This window comes from Psammomys obesus, unplaced genomic scaffold (assembly GCF_907164565.1).
Source record: "Psammomys obesus unplaced genomic scaffold, mPsaObe1.curated_primary_1811, whole genome shotgun sequence".
Classification (NCBI taxonomy): Eukaryota; Metazoa; Chordata; class Mammalia; order Rodentia; family Muridae; genus Psammomys; species Psammomys obesus.
Window position 1 is genome coordinate 32,524,494 of NW_026596046.1, and position 21,384 is coordinate 32,545,877.

General features: G+C 47.2%; 1 protein-coding gene across 1 annotated transcript; it reads right to left on the bottom strand.

Moving 5' to 3' along the window:
- Positions 1-2,501: 2,501 nt before the first annotated feature.
- Positions 2,502-13,926, bottom strand: Aqp11 (aquaporin 11). Its single transcript, XM_055623311.1, has 3 exons — positions 13,074-13,926; positions 5,909-6,025; positions 2,502-3,707 (listed from the first exon to the last, which is right to left on the bottom strand). The coding sequence occupies exons 1-3, from the start codon at positions 13,690-13,692 to the stop codon at positions 3,628-3,630; spliced, it is 816 nt and encodes a 271-aa protein (XP_055479286.1). The 5' UTR covers positions 13,693-13,926; the 3' UTR covers positions 2,502-3,627.
- Positions 13,927-21,384: the final 7,458 nt, after the last annotated feature.

Below are 21,384 nucleotides of genomic sequence, written 5' to 3' on the forward strand. Positions count from 1 at the left end.
CAGTATCATTCTTAAAAAAAAAAGTCAGTGGTGGAAAAAAATTAAACAAGAAAGCTAAAGAAAGTTAGGGACCAGGGTGGTTACATAGTATGGTTCCTTTGCTGATGTTAGACTGGTTTCTCAGCTGTTGCCCTTGTCTTCTGAGTTCACATTCAAGGCTCGGTGTGTTAGCTGGCTGTGTGTGTGTGTGTGTGTGTGTTGCAAAAGACAGAAATCTGGCCCTTTTCTGTTTTTGTAGTGGGAGCATACTGAGCCCGTCTAGATTCACACAGGAGAGATTCGCAGATGCTGGTATATGAGTAATGTATATTACCTACTGCAACTGTGAGTCTAAAATACGTGTGTGTCTGTGTGTGTGTGTGTGTGTGTAGAGAGAAAACATAAGTTGACATTGCGTTCTCTTGCACAGAGAATAAATGCACAGTTGCATCTGATTATGTTGTAGTTATGGTGTGTGTTTGTATGATGGGGGATGGTTAAGGACGTAGCAGACATGTTTGTGACACTGACTGTCCAAATGACTTAAACTCCATAGGTAATAGTCCTTGAGATCATTGGAGATAAAGTACTAGACTAGTGAGGGAGGGAGCTGGAAGAAGGGTAGAGATGGAAGTTAAAGGGTTATTTGAGCTCACAGATTTTGTTTACTGGTAATGACAAGCTTGTCGCTAAGGTGGAACTCAGAACAAAAGACACAGTTATCAGAAGAGACAGCTAAGGAACTCAGTGGCCAAGACATTGGAAGGATCCTCTGTGGGTTTCAGTTACAAGACACAACTAGAGTAGTGTTCCACAGAGACAGGAACTAAAATCCTAAGGGTTAAGAGCACATACTGCTTTTCCAGAGCCCCGGAGCTCTTACCTGCCTGGGAGTCTGGTTCCAGAGGATTCGGCACCTGCTCACGAATGGCATATATTCACGCAAATACACGTACAGGTAAACATTTCTTGAATGGTGAAAAAGGTGGTTTATTTTGGCTTAAGGCTTCAGTAGGAGTCCTTTATGATGAGCGGCAGGTGTGGCAGCAGGGGCAGTCTTTAACCACAGATACACAACAGAGCAAAACGGAAGCAGGGCTAGGCTCTGTTCTCTCAGAGCCCACCCAGTGGCATACCTCCCAGAAGGCTGCACCTCCTGAACCTTTCCTAAAATAAAATCTTAAAAGAACATGAGCAGCAAGTATCAGTAAGGACAGGAAACTCCACCTCAAGGCCCAGTGGGCAGGAAGTGGGAGAGAAAAGTGCTACCCTGAAAGTAATGCAGGGCAAAAACAGAATCTGAGGGCACAAGCCCAGAATCACTGTTAGAGTTCAGAGGTCAGGCATTTTTACAGTAACAACCCAGCCCCTTCCTATCAAGCAGTGGAGCATGCACGCTAGTAAATGGATAAGAAGAATACTTTCCATGTTGTGTAGAAAGCCGTGAAACTAAGGAAAACTCACCTTCATTTTGGAAGGCAAAGGGTTGGTTTAAAGGGAACAGTCAGTATTTGGTAGTGTTGCCAGGATAGAATTCAGACCTCAGTTTGGAAGAGAGGCCAGAACTATATAAGTTTGTGTGTAAAATGCATGTGAAAGTGGCCATTATTTTCAATACAGGCAGGCCTGATAGAACCTGCCTGAGCTGCTGCTTCTGTTAAAAGCCATCAGCTGCCTCCATCCTCCGCAGTGATCTATGGTATCATCCCTTTGCGTCCTCTTGTTGAGATCTGTTTTTCTAAAAGAGCTTATTTGGAGGCGCTACATCACTGGGGAGGGCTTTGAGAGCTTGTGCATTTAGGCTTCAGTTCACAAGCCTCTCGTCCAAGTCCTGTCATGGTACACTTAGTATATGATAACGCTTCTGGGCCTCTAACTGGCTTCCTTGTCGCATTGCCGGGCTCATCACCATGCAGTGCTTTTGTCACCGGCCCCTTAGCTGCTGAGCGTGCATTGTTACTCAATCATCATGCCTCATTCCCCTCCTGCCATTTAAAAAACCGTATTGTGGTCAAGGATTAGGCAAAACTTGTATGGCCTGGAAGTTTTGTAGTTAGACTTCAAGCCTCAAGGTGGCCCAGAGGGACCAAGGCATCGCAGCACAAGCCTGGCAAGAGTTCATCACTGGAACCCCAGTAAGGATGGAGAGAGCTGGCCCCATGGATGTTCTCCATATACACGCCATAGCATGCACTCACCCACACATTTTACAAAGAAACAAAACAAATTTCTAAATAAAATCTGGACTAGTAATGAGGCTTGCAGTGGAGAAAAGTTGAAGGCTCTTTAAACTTCAAAAGGCACCAATAAGGACTAAGAGATGGCTTAGCAGTCAAGAGCACTGGCTGCTCTTCTGAAGGACCTAACTTTGGTTCTCTGAACCCAGAAGGCAGCTTATAACCACCTCTAACGCCACCTCCAGGGGACCCGGTGCCCTTTCTGGCCTCCTTGGGTACCTGCCCATACACGTTCATACACATACATGTACTCACACACACACAAAATAAAGAGAAAATACTGAGTTTCTAAATTTAATACAAAGAATTTAATGTTTTCTTCAGAACCTTTTACTCCAGTCAGGGATGACTGAAAAGAGTTTTTGTTGCTGAAATGGAAGTATAAAGCATTGCGTTTGCCTCCACGGTGTCAGGTGGGGTCACACAACACCTCTAGGCAATCCACATTTTGTCATTAGCTGTTACTGAGCATTTAGTGTATCATGAGAAAATTAAAGCAACAGAAAGAAAACCTACCTGCTTCTCCAGGTAGCGGTCAAGTGCAATTGAGGAAGTGAAAAGATCAAACTTAGCTGTGTATCTATCCTATTCAATTTGACTGAAATTGTCTACTTAAATATTTTAAATTAGAATCTATTTAAAATCTAGGATGTCCGAGGCAGTTATGGTAGTGCATACTTACAATCCCAGCACTCAGGAAGATGGTAAGTTCAAGGCCAGCCTGGGCTACATAGTAAGAGTCCTTTACCCCCAAATAAAAACAAAATGAAGAACCTGGCTGTGGCAGCACACCCCTGTAACCTCAGCTCCTGGGAGGTAGCAGCAAGAGCCTCACTGCATGTTTGAGGCCAACCTGATCTACATAGGAAGTTTCAGGCCACCAGACTACAAGTGAGACTGTCAAACCAATGGGAAACCTTTTGAGGATGAGCAGGTATAAAAGGTATTTCCCAAACCAACTTTTTATTAAAACATGCCATCACTGATAGTGTCACTAAAAAGTGTGGCTGAAAAGCACCTTCTTGAGCCTGTAAGTGAGACAGTTAGGCTTTGAATTCCAGTTCATTCAGAGGGACACTTGAGACAGGATTTCTTTGGTCCTGCCTGACCAGTGGCCCTCCCCTGCTTCACTTGTATTCACTTGTTTTTCATCAGAGTTAATAATCACTTTGGATTTATAGAGGTTTAATGAATGAGCCTTTTCTAGCAGCATTTAATACAGCACTCAGAAGGACAAGTCTTAACTGAGAAATACAGGCTACCTCATTTTCACAGTAATTTTAAGTCCAGGTAGTGAAGACATTAAGACACCTTCCACAAAGGAAGTAAACAGTCCAGTGCTTGAAAGGTGAGCAGATCTGTCACGTCCAGCTTGACTGTCCCGGGACTTAGCTTGAGTCTTTGGGAACAGTTACTCCTTTTTATTAGTCATTTGGTTGTTATGCAGCCATGGAAGGAAAAAGCTGAACATGAGGATCAGCAGCAGTACACCTGAAAGACAGAATACAGGAGCGTGAAGCCAGCGGCTGTGGGAAGGTGGTGGCAGCTCAGGGTGTGAGTTAAGAGCGCTGTGCTCACATTTCGCTTCAGTCCTGGAAAGGACTGCACCCTCAGTAAGAACAGGGGCGGATACCCCTGATTCAGACAACACTGGACCCGAGTGCTTAAAGTTTTGCCTCCACCACCTTGGGAGGCCTTGGGTCTGAGTCATTTGTTCCTCTACAGGGCTTCCTCCATCCCTCAAGGGTGGCTAGGGAGGCCAGAGCCCACAGCATTGTGGTGTTTTTGTTGTTCTTGATTTAAAGTAGGTTAAAGGTCGATTTAAAGATTAAGGAGAAGAAAAATCTCCTCCAAGAGAAGAATAGCCTGACCGCTCTCTTGGGATGTTCGCCCAGAATGTTCACACACACGGTAGGCTCTTGCTCCTTATTCATGGGCCCCACCATGCTGGGCTTTAAAGATACATCACATAAAATACCTAAAACCAGTGCTTAAGTCTCTAAATATAAAATAGTAAAAGAGAAAAGGTTATGTGTATATATGTTGATAAGCTTCATTTGTGGTGCTTCTGCAGCGCCGTGCCTCAAGGTCAGGCTTTGTACACACCAGACAAGCGTCACCACCAAGTAACAGCTCCAAATCCCAGATAGTCATTCTTTTTAAAAATTGTCTCAATTATTTTTATTGTATAGGTGTTTTGCCCATTTTCTTTAACTGGTGACTAAATAAAAGCAAGAAATGCTGGCAACAAATACTGTTACCAGACAGTTACAGTGTTTGACCCCCTTTAGAAGAGTGTTTGTTTTTCTGGTCCCGGGGACGGAGCCTGGAGCAAGCGCTTCCGTGGGCCACACACCGCACCCTGACCTAGACTGCACTGCCATGAGGGGACCTGGGGTCGCTGACTCAGGGCTGCTGAACAGGGTGCTCTTTGACAAATAAGGAAAGTGACCTAAATGATTAACTTACATTTGGAACGCACAAATTTGGGTGGGAAATTAGATTGTTTGGTTGATTTTATTATGTTAAGGCAAGTCCCGTGTAGCCCAGGCTGGTCTGAGCACTCTCTATACTTCTGAACCTCCTGCTCACCTCTCAGGTGCGGAGACTACAGGCCCTACTGCACAGTGCCAGGGATGAACTCAGGGTACAGCAAGCACTCTGCCCACAGAGCCACATCCTTGGCTATTTAAAGAACAATTATTGTGGTTTTAGAGGTAGAACCCAAGAACTTGTGGGTGCAAGGCAAGTTCTCTACCACGAGCTGTATCCTACTCCCTCCCCCCCCTTTTATAACTTTATACCTTTGGGACAGTCTCACTAAGTTGTCCAGGCTGGACTTAAAAATTGCTTTGTAGCACAAGCAGGCCTTACCCTATAATCCTCCTGCTCCGCCTCCTGAGTAACTAGAATTTCAGGCTGCACGACAGGCCCAGCTAAAAGATTATTTTTGAGTGGCAGCAATTACCCTTCTCTGACCCTGCCTGCTAGGGAAGCACGGAAGTGCGCTGGCAGCCCTGACTTAGCATTAGGAGCTGGGTCGGTGGGTCAGTGCTTGCTGCACAAGCCTGAGTCCTGAATCCTGCCCTGGCACCCACATGAAAGCTGGGCATGGCAGCATGCGCCTTGTAACCCCAGCACTTGGAAGTAGGGGCAGAGATGGGTAGAGACTGGAGCTCACAGGCCAGCCAGTCTAACCAAAACAGGGGAGCCCCAGGTTCAGTGAAAGACCCTGTCTTCAAAGTAGACCCCCAAATCACCCTCCAGCCTCCACAAACGCACACACGGTTCCAAAGGACCCTGCACAAACAAAAATGCTTTTTAAGCATGTCAACAAGTTTTTTGGTTTTTTTGTTTGTTTGCTTGCTTTTCTGTTGTTTTTGTATAGTCTCTGGCTTTAGAAATTGACGTGTCATAATAACGTTCTTGTGTACCATATTTTAAAATATTTATAACATCCTAATCCTGGGGCTGGGAGATGGCTTGGCAGTTAAGAGCACTGGTCGCTCTTCAGAGAAACTGGTTTCACTTCCCAGCACCCACAGGACAGCTCACCCTTCTGTAACTGCAGTTCCAGGGTATCCAAGGGCACGAGCACACCTACAGTGCATACTCATGCATGCAAAACACCCTACACATCAGTTAATTTAAAATTAAGCTAACCTTTCAGACATAATAGAAAGCATGCTTACCTAGAGAAGGCGCAAGCCAGTATACTACAAAAAACTTATAGAAAGATTGATCAAAGCACGGAAAATGGAGCGACAGCGCCAGGGCGGGGTTAAACAGCGCTCCTGTGAGGCTTCCTCCTGTAAGAGCAACAAGGGTAAGACAGGAATCGGTTAAAAAGACAACAGAGCTAAAATGAGTACAGAACCCCTGACCATTCTGACCACACAGCCCACAAGGAAGACAAGAGCCAGAGCAGCACTACCCCAGAGCTTTCTATGCCCATGAAGTACCCCAAGACAGCGACATTTCCATTATTCTTCCAAGTGAAAGCCTCGGAGTCTGGCACGGACACAGACTTCTGTAGCATGCTAACTGTCTTGATAGAACGGAGGAAGTGGAGCTGGGAATTAAGAGCCTCTCCGAGGATTTACTAATGGGATTTCCCAGGCAGAGAACAATGGAGGAGCGTTGAGAGGAAGCTATCGAGTAATGGAGCAAATTCACCACTGGCTGAGGCCTTCTCCAACGTAGCATCCTGGCAGCACAGTTACTGCTCATGCCTTGGCAGTTACAAACGATGCCACCCGGGGAACATCACGACAGTCCTGGGATTTAAACCTAACGAGGCTTGGCTACTCCTGGTTTTCAGGAGAACTGTTTGATTGGCAGCTGGCCATTTCCGTTCCACAAAAACAAAACAAATAGTAAAATCGAGTCCCCTTATACTAAACACCATGGACAAACACAAAGACTTCCAGATCTCTGTGATGTCCTGACGGATGTTATGGCAAGTGTCAGGCATTTGTCATCAGACGTGGCCCGAGCTACTGCCCTCATGTCGCATTATTTCAGTACTGCAGCCCATGGCATATGAGGACTGTCGGGTCCAACACCATGAGGTCTCTTAGGTCCTAGGACCCAAGCTCTTTCACTGCCCTTGTCCTCTCTAACCCCCCCCCCTCGAAGCACCAAGCATCTGTGCTCTTCAGAGCCTTGTGGGAACTGCTACTAGGACCTTGACTATGGGTTGGCTCTGTGACTTGAATTGGGCAAGTGCAGCAGAGGTCATGCTGAGTTCTGAATGCAGAATCCTCAACTGGTGTCTTGTTTGGAACTCCCACATGTTGTTCCCTCGAAACAATGCCCTGAACCTGTAAATAGTGCCTAGGCTGTTGAAGACGAGAGGCCACAGGAGGGGAACCAAGGGGCCCAGACAACAAGCACTGGCAGCCGGGGGGGGCAAGGGTTCTTGGCTTTTGACCCCACCATGGTCCAGCCGAAATGAAGCAGCTGCACCAGAGAGCTCCCACAGCTGTAACAACTGGTAACCCATTTGGCAGGTTTGCTATGCAATCCTTCGTCGTTAGAGGCTTTCCTGTGTACTGCAGGACATCTACCACCCCCTGCCAACTTCGTAACTATCAATCGCAGATACCACCAGCTGTCCCCAGAGGAGAGCCACTGTACAACAGTAACAGTGATTCCTCTGTACACACAGACATATAAAGCTGTTAGCTTCTAGGAAGGAACTGGGAAATGTAAATGTCCAGAATGGTGGTAAAGACAAACAGGCTTATTTGGAACAACATGCACTATTTTGAAGAAATTAGAAAATTTTTATGAACATAAATCTCCAAGATAAACACTAAACAACTACCATGAAAAGAACCCAGGGAACAGATGTGAGGCTTTTATGTTTACATGAACACAATAATTAGATTCAGCTTCATAAAACATTACCTAATAGATGTTCAATAAATAAGTGAAAGCTAGAACGAAGCAAAGTTGGTGGATTTGTTCTGGTTTTCGACAGTCCTGTAGGAACAGGGCAGACCACAATCTAAAGATGGCTGCAGGCTAATCTGATTGGCCTGCTCGTTGATCACTTCCCCTTGGGGGGGAGGGGGAGCAGCCTTACCAGGCCACAGTAGAGGACAATGCAGCCACTTTTGATGAGAACTGATAGACTAAGATCAGAAAGAAGAGGAGAACCTCCCCTATCAGTGGACTTGGGGAGGGGCATGCATGCAGAAAGGGGAGGGAGGGTGGGATCGGCAGGGGAGGAGGGAGGGGCTTATGGGGGGGATACAAAATGAATAAAGTGTAATTAATAAAAAAAATTAAAAAAAAAAAAGATGGCTGCAGGCTTACCAGGAGACAGTCCGGCTTAGGTGCCTTACAGTGGCTCAGTCACCCCATGGCTTTCCTAGTTCCAGTTCTCAACCAGTGTAATTTCCAAGAAGGTTTAGGATTAACCAAAGCTTGAAAATTGAGAGTTTACAAGTAAAGCCAGGCGCGCTGCCTTGATGCCTGCACAGGCCAGCTCTTCCTGAGAAGGCAGGCATCCTGTGCTGTCTGAGGTGTGGGTGCTGAGCGGAGGGCAGTCCCCCTCGGGTGCTGGGTGGCTGTGCTGGGCTGTCGGCAGGCTGCACTGCTGACTGAAGGAGACGTGGGCGAGGTCAGCAATCCTGCACAAATGTCCCTGGCATACAGGAAATGTGTGGGAAGTTCCAGGGCAAACGACCCCGTTTGCTGTATGCTGGGAAGAAGCAGCAAGTCTGTAACACAATTCCTCATACCCACTGAGATAGTATCCATCTTAAAGATAAGGAAACTGAGGACTCAAACATCTAAGGTCCAACTCAACCTGGCCCCTTAACACCAAATTAGACCAGTTGTTTGTTTGTTTACACACGAGTGTTTATTTGGTGAGGGGGATGCGCCTGAATGCGCCAGCACTCATGTGGTGGTCAGAGTGCCCTCTTTTTAAGAACTGCTTCTCCTTTCACCATGTGGGTCCCAGGGAGCAAACTCAGGGTCATAAGGCTTGGTGGCAAGTGTCTTTACCCTCTGAGCTGTCTCACCAGGTCTGAAACTAATTTTTATTTGCAAATCAGTGATTGTTTCCATTTCCTGTGGAAAATGAGAACATATATAATGCCCTTAGTTTATTTTTCTTTGGACAAATATTCTCACCTACAATTATGGCCGGATGGAGACTAAAAACCCAAAAAAAGTAAGCTGAAGTAAAAAGACTGTAGTTTCTCCAGACTACTTACTGAAGGAGGTGGAGGGGAGATTAGTCTCAAAATCTTACTTCTTACTTGGGTATTACTCTGAGTCCTGGTTTATAGATTCTGGGAAGCATGTCTGATCTCTGCTCACAGCTTATTGTATGCAGGTGGTCATGGACACCATGTCATAGGCAGCACAGAAAATGAATGTAGTTCTCGGTTACCTTGATCACTGAAGTAAATTCTTCCAAAACCCAAATTAAGCAAGATTTGCTTACAATCTTTATTAATAGCTCATAGCTAACAATGAGGGCTAACAATTCCAGGGCTGGTGCTACGTGCCTGGAATCCCAACCATTCAGGCAGTAGAGGTGAGGCCAGCAAGATGGTTCTGAAGCTTGAGATACTTGCTTGACAACCTGAGTTCAATCAGAGAGACCCCCATGGTGGAAGGGGATATTTGACTCTCTCGAGTTATCCTCAGACCTTTACACACGTGCTATAGTATGCACACATACCCCACTCCACCCCACATACACACACAAAATAAATAAATTTAACTGTTTTAGAAAAAGGAAGCTTGGAAGGATTGACTGAGTTTGAGTTTGAGAGCAGCCTGGATAGTAACACAGCAAAAAAGACTCAATATTAAATACACACACACATGCACACATATACCTACAGAGATTTTCCCCTTTGGCAGGGAAGACAGTAGGTATGTAATGGGTGATCATATCAGTGGCCTCTGCTTACATATAAAAATTCAGTGCTGGGCAAAGCATGTGTTTAGCATGCACTAGGCCACAGGCTTAGTTTCCAACCACAAAAAAAGAATACATAATGCCATGAGCCTGTAGCTCTGCTGCTCAGATCTGCCTCAGACACCCAAGCAATCTAAGGCCACCTGTTCTCTTTGGAACAGTTAAGATTTATTATCTGGAGAGTCATTTCCAGGGTGGGCACTGTAAGCAAAAAGGACCCCAAGCCTCTTCCACAGCCTCCTCTCAGAGTTTCACACCACACAGGAGCAAAGTGATGTCTTTGTAAGATCTTAAAATTAGAAAACTGTTTAATCTGGGGTTTAAGGGTTCATTGGCAACAGAATGACTTGATTATTAAAAACTTTAAATTCTCTCACACATATGGTCATACAGTATGCCATTTGCTGTTCTTTGAATTGAGAGTGCGGTCTGGCATGAGCACTATCCTTTCCCAAAAGTATTCCAGCCCCTAAAAGTTTCCCAGTGTCTTCTTTTTCATCCGTTTATGTTGGGATCTTGTGTAGCCTAGGCTGGCCTAACACTCAGTACACAGCCCAGGCTCACCTGAATTTCATCCTCTTGTCTTAGCTTCCTGAGTACTGAGCTCCCTGACCCAAAGTTTTCAAAGTTTTTCATTGCCTCAAACACAAATCCTGTACCTACTCTACAATACATCCCCCCAATCTTTCCTCGTCCCCTGTTCTAGTAACCTCTATTTATTCTGTCACTCCTTGAGTTTGCTTGTTTTAGGTATTTCTCCGAAGTAGAGTCACACAATGTTTGGCCTTCTTGTTGCTGGGCTTCTTCTGTTTAACATAATGTTCCTGCATGTGGCACATGTCAGAACTTCATTCCCTCGTATAGGCGAGTGTAGGTAATCGTGTGTGCTTTTGTAACTCAGAACACACTACAGAAACGCAGACAAGTACACGAATGTTAGAACTGATACTCAGCAGTGTGAGCCATGATTCCAGCCTGCACTGCCTGCAACCTAAGGCCAGTCACGTCACTTCTGAGAGTCACTCACTTAAAATAGGGAGATAATAATGTGCTCCTCCCTGGATAATCTTAACAACTGAGATCACTCATTAATTTTTTAACAGAGTGGTTTGGTCTATAACAGGCCCCCGGGGAGTCTTCTTTTCTCCCTTATATTGGTGGAAAGGCAGTGAAAAGTGCATATGTAACAGAATGTGAATTTATGAAGCTTTATAACCAGCCGTGTATTCGGTTCCACTCTGTAGTCTCAAGCCATGTCCGATATTGTAGCCACCAGCTATAGCACAGTGTGATGCGTGAATGTGAAAGGTGCCTGCTGCCTGGAGAGTGCTGAAGGTTTAATTTAAATCGAAATAGGCAAATGGAGCTAGTGCTGCTGAGTTGGACAAGGCTGGCCTGGACTCTAGAACGGTACTCACAATCCTGGTTTCATAATGGGGTCACCTGGGGAGACCGACAAACCATGCCGCTGCCCAGGCTCCTTCCCAGAGCAGGCAGATTCTGATAACTGCACCTGCACGGGTATGTTTTTAAACTCCTCCAGAGGGTGGAAAAAGATTGTTGAGAACCTCTGCATCAGAGGTTGGTTCGCCCCAGGTATTCACTTTCAAGGAACCAGCAGAGTTTCAGAGCCCTCAAACTGACATTCTAGAGTTCTTCTCCACTGGCCTTCTACTTAGGGATCACTCCAAGTACGGCTTTGTTTCTCTTTGCAAGAGCCCAGGGCCCTGTGCATCCAGGCAAGTGTTGTGTCTTGAACTACATCCCAACCCCAGGAGTAGTCAATCGTATATTCATTATTTATGGAATCATAACTTGGTGCTAAAAACATAAAAATACAAGAAGACTTCACAACAATCAAAAGAGGCAGGAGTAGCAGCTCGGGATGAGAAATATCCAGGTGTGGCTAATTTTTTAATTATAAAATAATATCAGATTTTTATTTTTGTGTGTTTGTGTCTGGAGACAGGGTCCCATGTAGCCCAGGCTGGCCTCTCACCCAGTAGGTAGCAGGCGACCACCTTAATCCTCCTGCCTCTGCCTCTCCAGTACAAGTATCACAGGATACTTGTGCGTCACCTGCGAGGCTCTTTGCTGCTTTAACGGGCAGACGTGGAACGCCACTGTGGTATGACACTGCTCATGAGCAGCACTGGCCCCTCAAACACGATGTATTTTCATGTGCGTCTACGAAAAAAACAGTACCAGATCCAAAGAAAGGAAACCTGGGAAGTCTTTCACGTCGCCCTAGGAAGTCAAGCACACACCTGAAGCACATGTCTACCGTGTTTCAAGGAATTTTGTTTGTGGTACCCAGGATTGAAGCCAGACCCTCGTGAATGCTAGGCAAGCTCTTTACCACTGAGCTCCATCACCCAGTTTCACTTCCAAGGGGTAGAAGATAAGACTATAACTAAGCTTCCTGTGTTCTCTCCATGCTTCTAAAACATTCCACTCTAATCTTGGTAAAAGTACTCTTTTAAAAGGCCCATTTTATCATGAAACGGTTTTTGAATTCCTACTGCAGCTGAGCTTTGTCAAGGTAAATAAATAAGACTTCCGGACATTTTTTTCCTGGATTTTGTTTTGTTTTCCTTAGACAGGGTTTCGAATTTAACATAATCCTTCTGCTTCCTGAATCCTGGGGTTACAAGCATGTGCCACAGCTGAGAATTTTTGTTTGTTTTTTGTTTTGGTTTTTTTGAGACAGGGTTTCTCTGTGTAGCCGTGGCTGTCCTGGCTGGCATCACAGGAAGATCCACCTGTCTCTGCATCCCAAGTGCTGGGATTAAAGGCCTGCACCACCACGCCAGCTGATAATTGTTTTTAAAGAGCACCTTTAAGCAAAACCTAAATTTTGAAACACATCATTCACGATAGTCTATTTAAAATGTTCACGTGCAACTCAACATAAATAAATATGACCAGTAAACAGTGGGAAAAAAGTAGGAAATGCAACTACAGAATTTCTGCCCTCCACTCTTAACTACGAACCAATCATGCACCTTAAGCTGGGCGGAACTTTTAGACGGGTTCGTTTCTCGGTAAGAGTGTCAGAAGCAATCCATACCACCTTGGCATGGAAGCCGTAACTGATAAGCCGCCTTTCTAACACTAAAACTGTCCCTTTGGAGGCCATCTAAGCCCTCGGCTGTAATCTACCAGGATCTTAGTTTCGGCACCGGAGAGTCTGCTTTCTCTGAGTGTGCAAAACAGCGCTGAATGAAAATCTATCTGTATGTTGCTGCTAGGCACTGGCTGATGGGTGGTTAGAATAATGAATGGCCTCGGGGTAGGGTGCAAATATTTTCATCGCATTGGAGTAGGAGGCTCAAATGTATTGGAAAAGGTCCTGGAACCTCAGCTCAGAGAGGCTGGGGACCGCCAAGTGTTTTGTGGGAATGACAAACCTGCATAGGCCAAAAAGGTGATGATGGCAGCCAGCAGGTGGATGCGCAGCTTGGTTCGGACCTCCTGGAAGTGCAGCAGGGCGCTGTGGAAAATAAAGGAGCAGACGGCCTCTGTGATGATGGCTTTGGACAGGTCCGTGTGGATGGGATTCTTGCAAGCTAAGCTCCTCTCGCTGAAGTGGTACTTGGTCAAACCCAGGCTCCACAGGGCGCTTACGCAGTACCTGCTGCAAAGGGCGCTAACCAGCTGCGCCAGCAACCTCATGGCACCCGTCTCGGGGGACATAGACCCCAGAATCATCTGCATCACCACGCCGCACGGGTTGCTAGCTGTGCCCACCAGGGTCAGGCCATGCACCAAGGAAAAGAAGTAGATGAGGGTCAGCGTCCAGGTGGGGTGCGCGGGGTCCTGCTCGCTCAGCAGATGGAGCTCATGGGTGCAGTAGCAGAGCTGGAAGGTGGCTAGAAACTCCAGGACGAAGGCGTGGACCGTGGGCCTGTGCAGCTGCTGCCGGGCGATCACGCGGGCCAGCCCCATGAACAGCACGACCAACAGCATCAGCCCAAGCGAGATGCAGGTGTCCTGCACCTCGGGCGGGAGCCCCAGCAGCGCGGACATGGCTCCCTCACCGCAGGGGATGGCGGAGGGCGCCGGGGACAGAGGAGCGTCGGGGGCTGGAGTCCGAAGTCCGCGGCCCCGCCCTCCCACGCCCCTCAGGGCGGGCCGAGCAGCGGAGAGCCCGAGCGCCGCGCCGGAGGGCTCCTCCCCTCCCCGGCTGCGCTGTGCAGATGTGACCCCAGCCGGGGAGGGGGGGAGGAGAGGCGGCGAGGGAGCTGGTCCCGGGCACTGGCGGAGGGGCAACGGTCAGCAGAGCCCCACGCGTACCCGCCCTCGGCCGCCTTCCTCTCGCCTGGGGCCGCGGCCCGAGATCGCCGCGCACGCGCACGGCGCTGGCGCGCTGGGCACCGGCCGTCCGACCCCGGGCCTAAGACCCCGCGGCGCTGCCGGCCGCGCCTGTTGCACCCGGAGCGTGGCTGGGGAACGCCGCCTTGAACTTTGCGCCCTCCGGAAACCGTACTCCGCGGAGCCCCAAAGGTCATCTCTGCAGCCATCCGGTTCTTACCAATGGACAGGCTGAGGTTGAGGAACGAGGACACGTCCCTTAGGGAAGGAGCTGCGGTCAGCTAGGAGTGGCCAGGAGAACCGAGGTTCGACCTGTACGACGGGGTGTTAGAGCTTTGGTTTTCTTCACCCACCCCCAAACGTTTTCGTAAGTGTGGGAAAAAATATATATCCATTTTACGTGTGCAATCGACGTTAATTACATACACACCATTACCCAGCTATCACCGCTATTTCTAAACTTTGGGTGTTTGTTCTCGTTTTTTTTTTTATTGTTTAATTATATAAATATACAAATTATATTTATATATGAATATATTTAGGGGAGCGCCATTCCCTATCTCGTGTGTGGCCCAGGAACCACCTGCTTCCTTCTCCTTCCACGCGGTGGGTTCCAGAAATCAAACTCAGGTCCTCAGTAAGCACCTTTAGGCATGAAGTCCTCCGAGGTTATAATGCTTTTGTTATCTTCGTCATGAGGTGGTAAAACAGGAAGAAATCATTGTTTGCTTACTCCCAGTGGCGTCCAGTGTGGGAAGGGACGGCAGAGTAGACTCTGGGAAAGGTTGGCTTCCCAGAGTACTGGGTCACTTGGAGGCAGGATGGAAAGAAGGGAGTTTAAGGGGCCATGGGAAGGATGCTAGCCCAGAACTGAAGTCTCACACCAGCTGAGAGTCAAGAATTAACATCTATCATAAAGTTTGCCATAAAGGTATTTCAAATACACCAGGCATTGGTGGCACACGCCTTTAATCCCAGCACCCAGGGAGGCAGAGGTAGGTGTATCTCTATGAGTTCAAGGCCATCCTGGTCTACAAATTGAGGCCAAGACAGCCAAGGGCTACAGAAGAGAAACCCTGTCTACAGACAAACAAAAACCACCACCACCAACAACAACAAGAAGGGTATTTAAAATAAGAATAGTTCGGAAAGTTGTTCTCTGAGGTGACCTTCCTTCTCCTGAGATCTTTGTGACTGCCACCACGGCACCTCCACAGCCAGGGCCAGGAGCTGAAGAGGCTGTGTGCGCAAGTGAATATTCAGATAGAGGGCTGCTTATGTATGGGCTTTGATGAGTAAACGAGTCTCGTCTTGGATGATGCAGGCGAGATTCATTATAAACTAGAGTCAAGAAAGCAGCCTGGGTGCATCATGCAGATCTTCACTCTGCTCCAAGTGTTTCCAACTAGAGATGGACGGGACAGGAGAAATGGAGAAGGCAAACAATGTTCTTAAAGGTTTCTCCGTGGGGAAACACAGTCTGAAACACTCATTCATGCTGCTTTAGTGGTCCTTGTGCCATTATCAAGTTTCAATAAATGTTGTAAGGTTGTTTTTGTTACCAAAGAGGAGTGTAAAAATAGGGATGCATCACACCTCAGGATTAAGCAACTCTAACCTTTCTCCTACAATTCTCTAGTTAGCTCATAAGAAACTCCATTTCATGAAAAACATCCCCCTTGCATAATCTTTGTGGGGGAGGGTTTCACCTCATCAGACTGTAATCCTATCCAAGACGTCCCATGAACCACCCTATAATCATACTCACCAAAAGTGTGTGTGTGTGTGTGTGTGTGTGTGTGTAAGGAGCCCTTAGAAACTTTGAGCAGTGGAATTCCTAAAGCCTCTAAAATGCACACTTGGTTGTGGCCAAGCCACTGAGAAGCCCACACCCTCACTTGGTTGTCTGCTGTCTTCTCCTTGAGTGCCTTTCTGCCAATGCCTGAACTTAAGTCAGTGTAAACAAAATCTCTTCTTTATAAACTCCAACTTGCTGCACACCAGCTCATCCTGACATTCTTTTCTGCACGGAAGAATCCCAGATTTGAGCCTGTGTGGTAGTAATCGCAGCAAAAGCAAAGGCCAGCCTGGTCTACACAGAGAAATCCTCTACCTCCTCAAAAAATCCAACTTCATCTAGTAGGAGTCTCTAGAAAGAAGCGGTCAGGCTCTTTCGACGTGGAGCCGTGTCCCCTTCCAACCCCACTGCTGACAATGTGATCCACCTGATTGGTTTCAGAAACCATGGAAACGCCTTAGCTCGGAGCCTGGCACAGAGCAAGAAGTCTTTAGCAAGTGGTAGCTTGAAACTTAAACTGCAACTTTGACCAGCCTGAGCCCAAGAGTCCATGCCAACCTCGCACTCCCAGCAACTCCCCACTTGGGTGGCCCACGGTGAGTGAGGGTGGGAGAGAACTCCCGGGCTCCCCTGACCTTCCGCCTAGCAATGTGCCTAGTGGACAAGATGTTGCCATGCCTGGCTTAGTTTAGGGGCTCTGAATGGCTAAGCACCATCCTGCCTCAGTCTGGTCCCCCGTGGCTCTATCACCCGCAAGTCCGTATTTCATAGAGCTGAGCGGGAGGGAGGAGAGTGAGGAGGCTGAGCTCCTCCGTAGTCTGCGTTTATTTCCCGGTCTCAGCTTGCCCTTTTATAACCTAACAGAACTTCCCAGACTGCAGCTCACACATTAGCCTGCCGTGCTTGCTGGTGGCTGAGGTACGAGGGTTGCCTCGAGTAACATTTCTGTGATGCCAGAGGAAAAAGCTATTTCACAAAATACAGATCGTATAGAGAAAGGAAGCTCTTTCTCTTGCCTGTGTCTAGGCCTCAGCAAAAGAATTTAAGGTGCGTGAAAGCCGTTTCTTAGCCTCTGCTGTTTGAAAAGATTGCTCTCAAACCAGTCCTCTGAGGGTAGCCCTTTCACCAATCCCCGTTATCGGAACTCAGGTGAGGATTAGTTAATGTAAGTGTATCCATTTCCTGCTCTGCGAATACATCGCTTTTGATAATAAGAGCCATGTAGAAAAATCTGTCTTTTGGACTTTGGTAAGGATTTAAAACACCCGTGTAATATACATTGCCATTAAGTGGACTTTGGACATTGTTTCAATTAAGAATTAAAAGCCAAATAAACTGTGAAGGTTAGTCTCTGCCCTGCTCTGAGTTACTCTACATTGTGTAAAACAGTGGCTTTCAAGCTCTGCCCTGGTGGCTGCATTTCACAGGCTCCATTTGGCTTCATTTTGAGTGCAAATAGAGAGGTAAATGACACTGTCCCTTATGTCCACAGTTCTGCTCAGCACCAGCCATGAAGCACAGCCTGATAATTCTCTCTTTAAAATATTTATTTTCATTTTATGTATATGAATGTTTGTCTGCCTGTGTTCGCACCCACGTTCAGGTGGAGGCCAAATAAGGCATCAGATCCCCTGGAATTGGAGTTACGGATGGTTGTCAGCCTCCATGGGGGTTCTGGGAGCTAAGCCCACATCCTCAGCAAGAACCGGAAGTACGATTAACCACTGAGCCATCGTTCTGGCTGCTAATCATTTATCCCTTTTTTGGATTTTTATTTTGAGACAGGATCTCTCTGTTACGTAGCTCTGGATGTCCTGGAACTGTTATGTAGACCAGGCTGGCCGCAAACTCTCAAACTTACAGAGATTTACCTGCTCTGCCTCCTGAGTGCTGGGACTAAAAGCATGTACCACCACACCCGGCCTAATAACTTACTCTTAAAAGATATCAACTATGAATGAAGTGAAGTGGAAACATACTAGCACATGCGTATATTAACACCGTATCAGAGAGCTAGAGAGATGGCTCGGTGGCTAAGAGCTCACACTGCCTGCAACTTCAATCCTAGGGGCTTAGACGCCCTCTTCTGCCCTCCATGGGTATCTGCACACATAAGGCATATATCCACACAGGCACACACGCAATACACACAAGTTTAAGTCTTTAGAACCATATCAGAAAAACGGGCTCTAGAACTTACCAAGCATAGCAGTCTGCCAGAAGCTGGAGCACCTTGGACCCTGTAAACAGGACACCTGGTGCTGCCGTGGCAACAGCCCCAGCAAACTGTCATCTGACTGCTCGGTGTGTGCTCAGGGGCTGACAGGCAGAGAGCTCCTTACTGCCCCAAACTTCCCCTCAGCTTGGCACCCACTGCTTGATGCAGCCCACTCTACTGTTGTCTGTCCATTTCTATCTGGACCTAGTCCTGCACCTGTCCTCCATGGTTCTGCCTCCTGCGAGCTCCGCTTTGTGGCTTTGTAAGCTACGAAGCGCTCTCCTGCTGGGTTTGGGGGTGTCCTGTCCAACCACCTTCGGTGGCTGCCTGGGTTAGCTCTTCCTGTGAGCCTCTGCTTCCAGTCAGGCCCCTTTGAACCCTTTGGTGAACTGAGGCCCCTTTTACCCCTTTGCAGCCCATTTTATAACCTACGTATATGCATAGATGCAGATACAACTACTGTGCTGTTTAGGGTATGATTTGAGAGTGAGAAGTAATTAACATCGAGCATTCCAGGCATGGCGGCATACAGCTGTAACCCAGCACTTGAAACAGGAGCATCAGAAGTGGAGGAGCATACTTGCCACATAAACCTTTAGTTCAGTGTTCTCAACCTTCCTAATGCTGCGACCCTTTAATACAGTTCCTCATGTTGTGGTGACCCCAGCCATAGAATGATTTTTTTCTCTACTTTATAACTGTAATTTTGCTAGTTATAAATTATAACGCAGATATCTGTGTTCTCTGATGATCTTAGGTGACCCCTATGAAAGGGTCACTTGACTCCCAAAGGGGTCTTGACCCACCAGTTAAGAAGAGCTCTTTAGTTAATTACCTGAGATTGAATATTTTACATCAGCTGAATCAATCTGCCTGTTTTCAGAGTCAAGAAATCACTATCTTCCCTTCAGAGTGACATTAATAGCTAAGACCTCTCAGCTTTAGTGAAACAACAGCAGAGACCATCTTTGCTCTTTTATACTATACAAGATCAATCAGAAAATTAAAATTGAGTACAAAAGAGGCCATGCTTGCTGGCCCACAGCAACAATCCTAGCAGTCCAGAGGCAGAAGCAGAGGCGATCCCTGCAAGTTCAAGGCCAACCACAGTGCTGTATTGAGAACCTGTCTCAAAAGACAAACAAACAGAAAATGGTAAAAACACAGTGATAAAGAAAAAAGTCTCTCTGGTGAACAGGAAAAGAGACACCGCTAAGACTTCAGGGAAGCGGAGACTCTTGTTTTTGTTTTTGTTTTCTATAAGCTGACTACTGTGGAATGCCAAGAAGGCTTTGAAGATAAGGAGGCACTGAAACAGAAGTCTGTAAAAGTGGGGAGCAGACTGTGAACATGAGGCCCCGCCCCCACCCTCACCCCCCAGGCCAAGGGAGCAGCAAAAGGGAGGAGGTTGGTAGGCTGAGAAGAGAAAGGAAAAGGATGGGGAACACTGAGGACGGAGAGCAGGTCCCACCGGTCCACCAGGGGCATTTAGAGTCATGGATGGCCATGAGCAGAACCTGGGGAACTGACACCCAGTGCCCTCAGTACTGGGAAAGCTCAGCAAAACCCAGCCGGGGGTTCACGTCAGTACGGGGACAGCACAGGTGCCAAGGGAGGGATCACATTTACCACATGCTAACAGATTTCCAGAATTTACGTATGTCTCATAGCCACACTGTGAGGGTCGGGTGCCACTCCGTGGTAAGGCACTGGCCCAGTGTGCCCAGGGCCCCGGGTGTGGAGCACAGCATTTCAAAAGGAAACAAAACCACCACACACTACCGTGAGGTGAGTACTGTCCACATTAAAACAAAACAACAGCAGCAGAAACCCTCAGGGCCCACAGGATGGCTCAACGGGGAAAGGGTTTACCTCAAACCCATAAACTGGTGGCCCAAGTTGACCCCTGTAACCCATGTAAACAGTGAAAGGAGAGAGACAACTCAAAAAAGGTTCTTTAACCTTCACACACATGCTGTGGCTGAGTGCTCTCTCTCTCTCTCTCTCTCTCTCTCTCTCTCTCTCTCTCTCCCTCTCTGTCACACACACACACACACACTCACACACTTTTTGTAAATAAAATGTCAGCCCTTAGAAAGTAACTTGATAGCAGTTATGCCCCGCCAGGAAAACAAGGACAAGAAAAAAAAGCATTATTGTTGTGTCTTGATCTCTTGCCTTTCTCATGCTGCTGACATCGATTCTTTTTATTTTGCATTTGGAAAACAAAAGAATGCTAAGGGTAGAAAGGCCACAGAAATATGGCAGAGTGGCAGGCCCCAGGGCTGAAATGCATGCCAGCCTTACTAGGTAGAACTGTGCGTGGCACATTCAACCACAAGGCGGCAGCACCTTACACGCGTTCAGTGGCCATCTCTCTCCCCCCCCTCCCCCCAGTAAAAACCTACTTAATAAACTGGGAGTGGTGATGTAACCCCAACATGCAGGAGGCAGAGGCCAAAGGAATACCACCAGATCAGCCTGGTGTACATAATGAGTTCCAGGCCAGCCAGGAGTACAACTAGACCTGGCTTCAAAAAGCCAAAACAGGCCAGGAAGATGGCTCAACGGTTAAGAGCATTTGGTCTGTTGGGGAAGACTGGAGTTTGGTTCCCAGCACCTACACTAGGCATCTTCTAATCACCCATATCGACAGCTGCAGGGAATCCAACACCCTCTTCTGGCATCTGATTGGCCCTGCACGTACATGAACTCAGACAGACAAGCACACAGACATACACACAAAAAAGTCTTTTAAAAAACCCCAAACAACAACAAAAACCAATAATAAAAACATTATCAGTTAGAGCCCATTTATGAAAATTACAGTTATAAAGTAGTAACAAAATAATCTATTTTGGTTAGGGGGTTATTTATGGTTGGGGAGGGGTTCACCACAACCTGAAGAAGTGTTTTACAGAGCCGCAGCCTTAGGAAGGTGGAGAACCACTGTCCCAGGGAGTTTAGGAAACTCAAGTGGAGGGAGGGACTGTAGGTCAGTGGGAGAGCAGGTGCCTGCTGCACAGAAGGCCGCAGCTTCAGCCCCCAGCCCTGAAAAGCCAAACAACAAAAGAAAAAGCTGATTAGCCTCTCACTCCCCACACCCACTAAACCAGAGCCTCTGGGACCGGGACCACTGGGACCGGACTCTTTGAAGCTTCCCACGTGACTCCAAAGGCCATCCAAGGTGGAGACCCCATAGATGGGGCAGTCTCTGAAGGGTCTCAGATGATAGGGAAACAAACAAATCATATGATTTTTCAACTGGAAACTCAATTTTAACTGGGAATAGTTGTCCTGAGATAGAGTTACCATTCCTCCAGTTCACAAAAATATTTCATACATTTGTAAGTTTCAGGTTCTTGACACTGGGCACCACGCCAGCAGGACA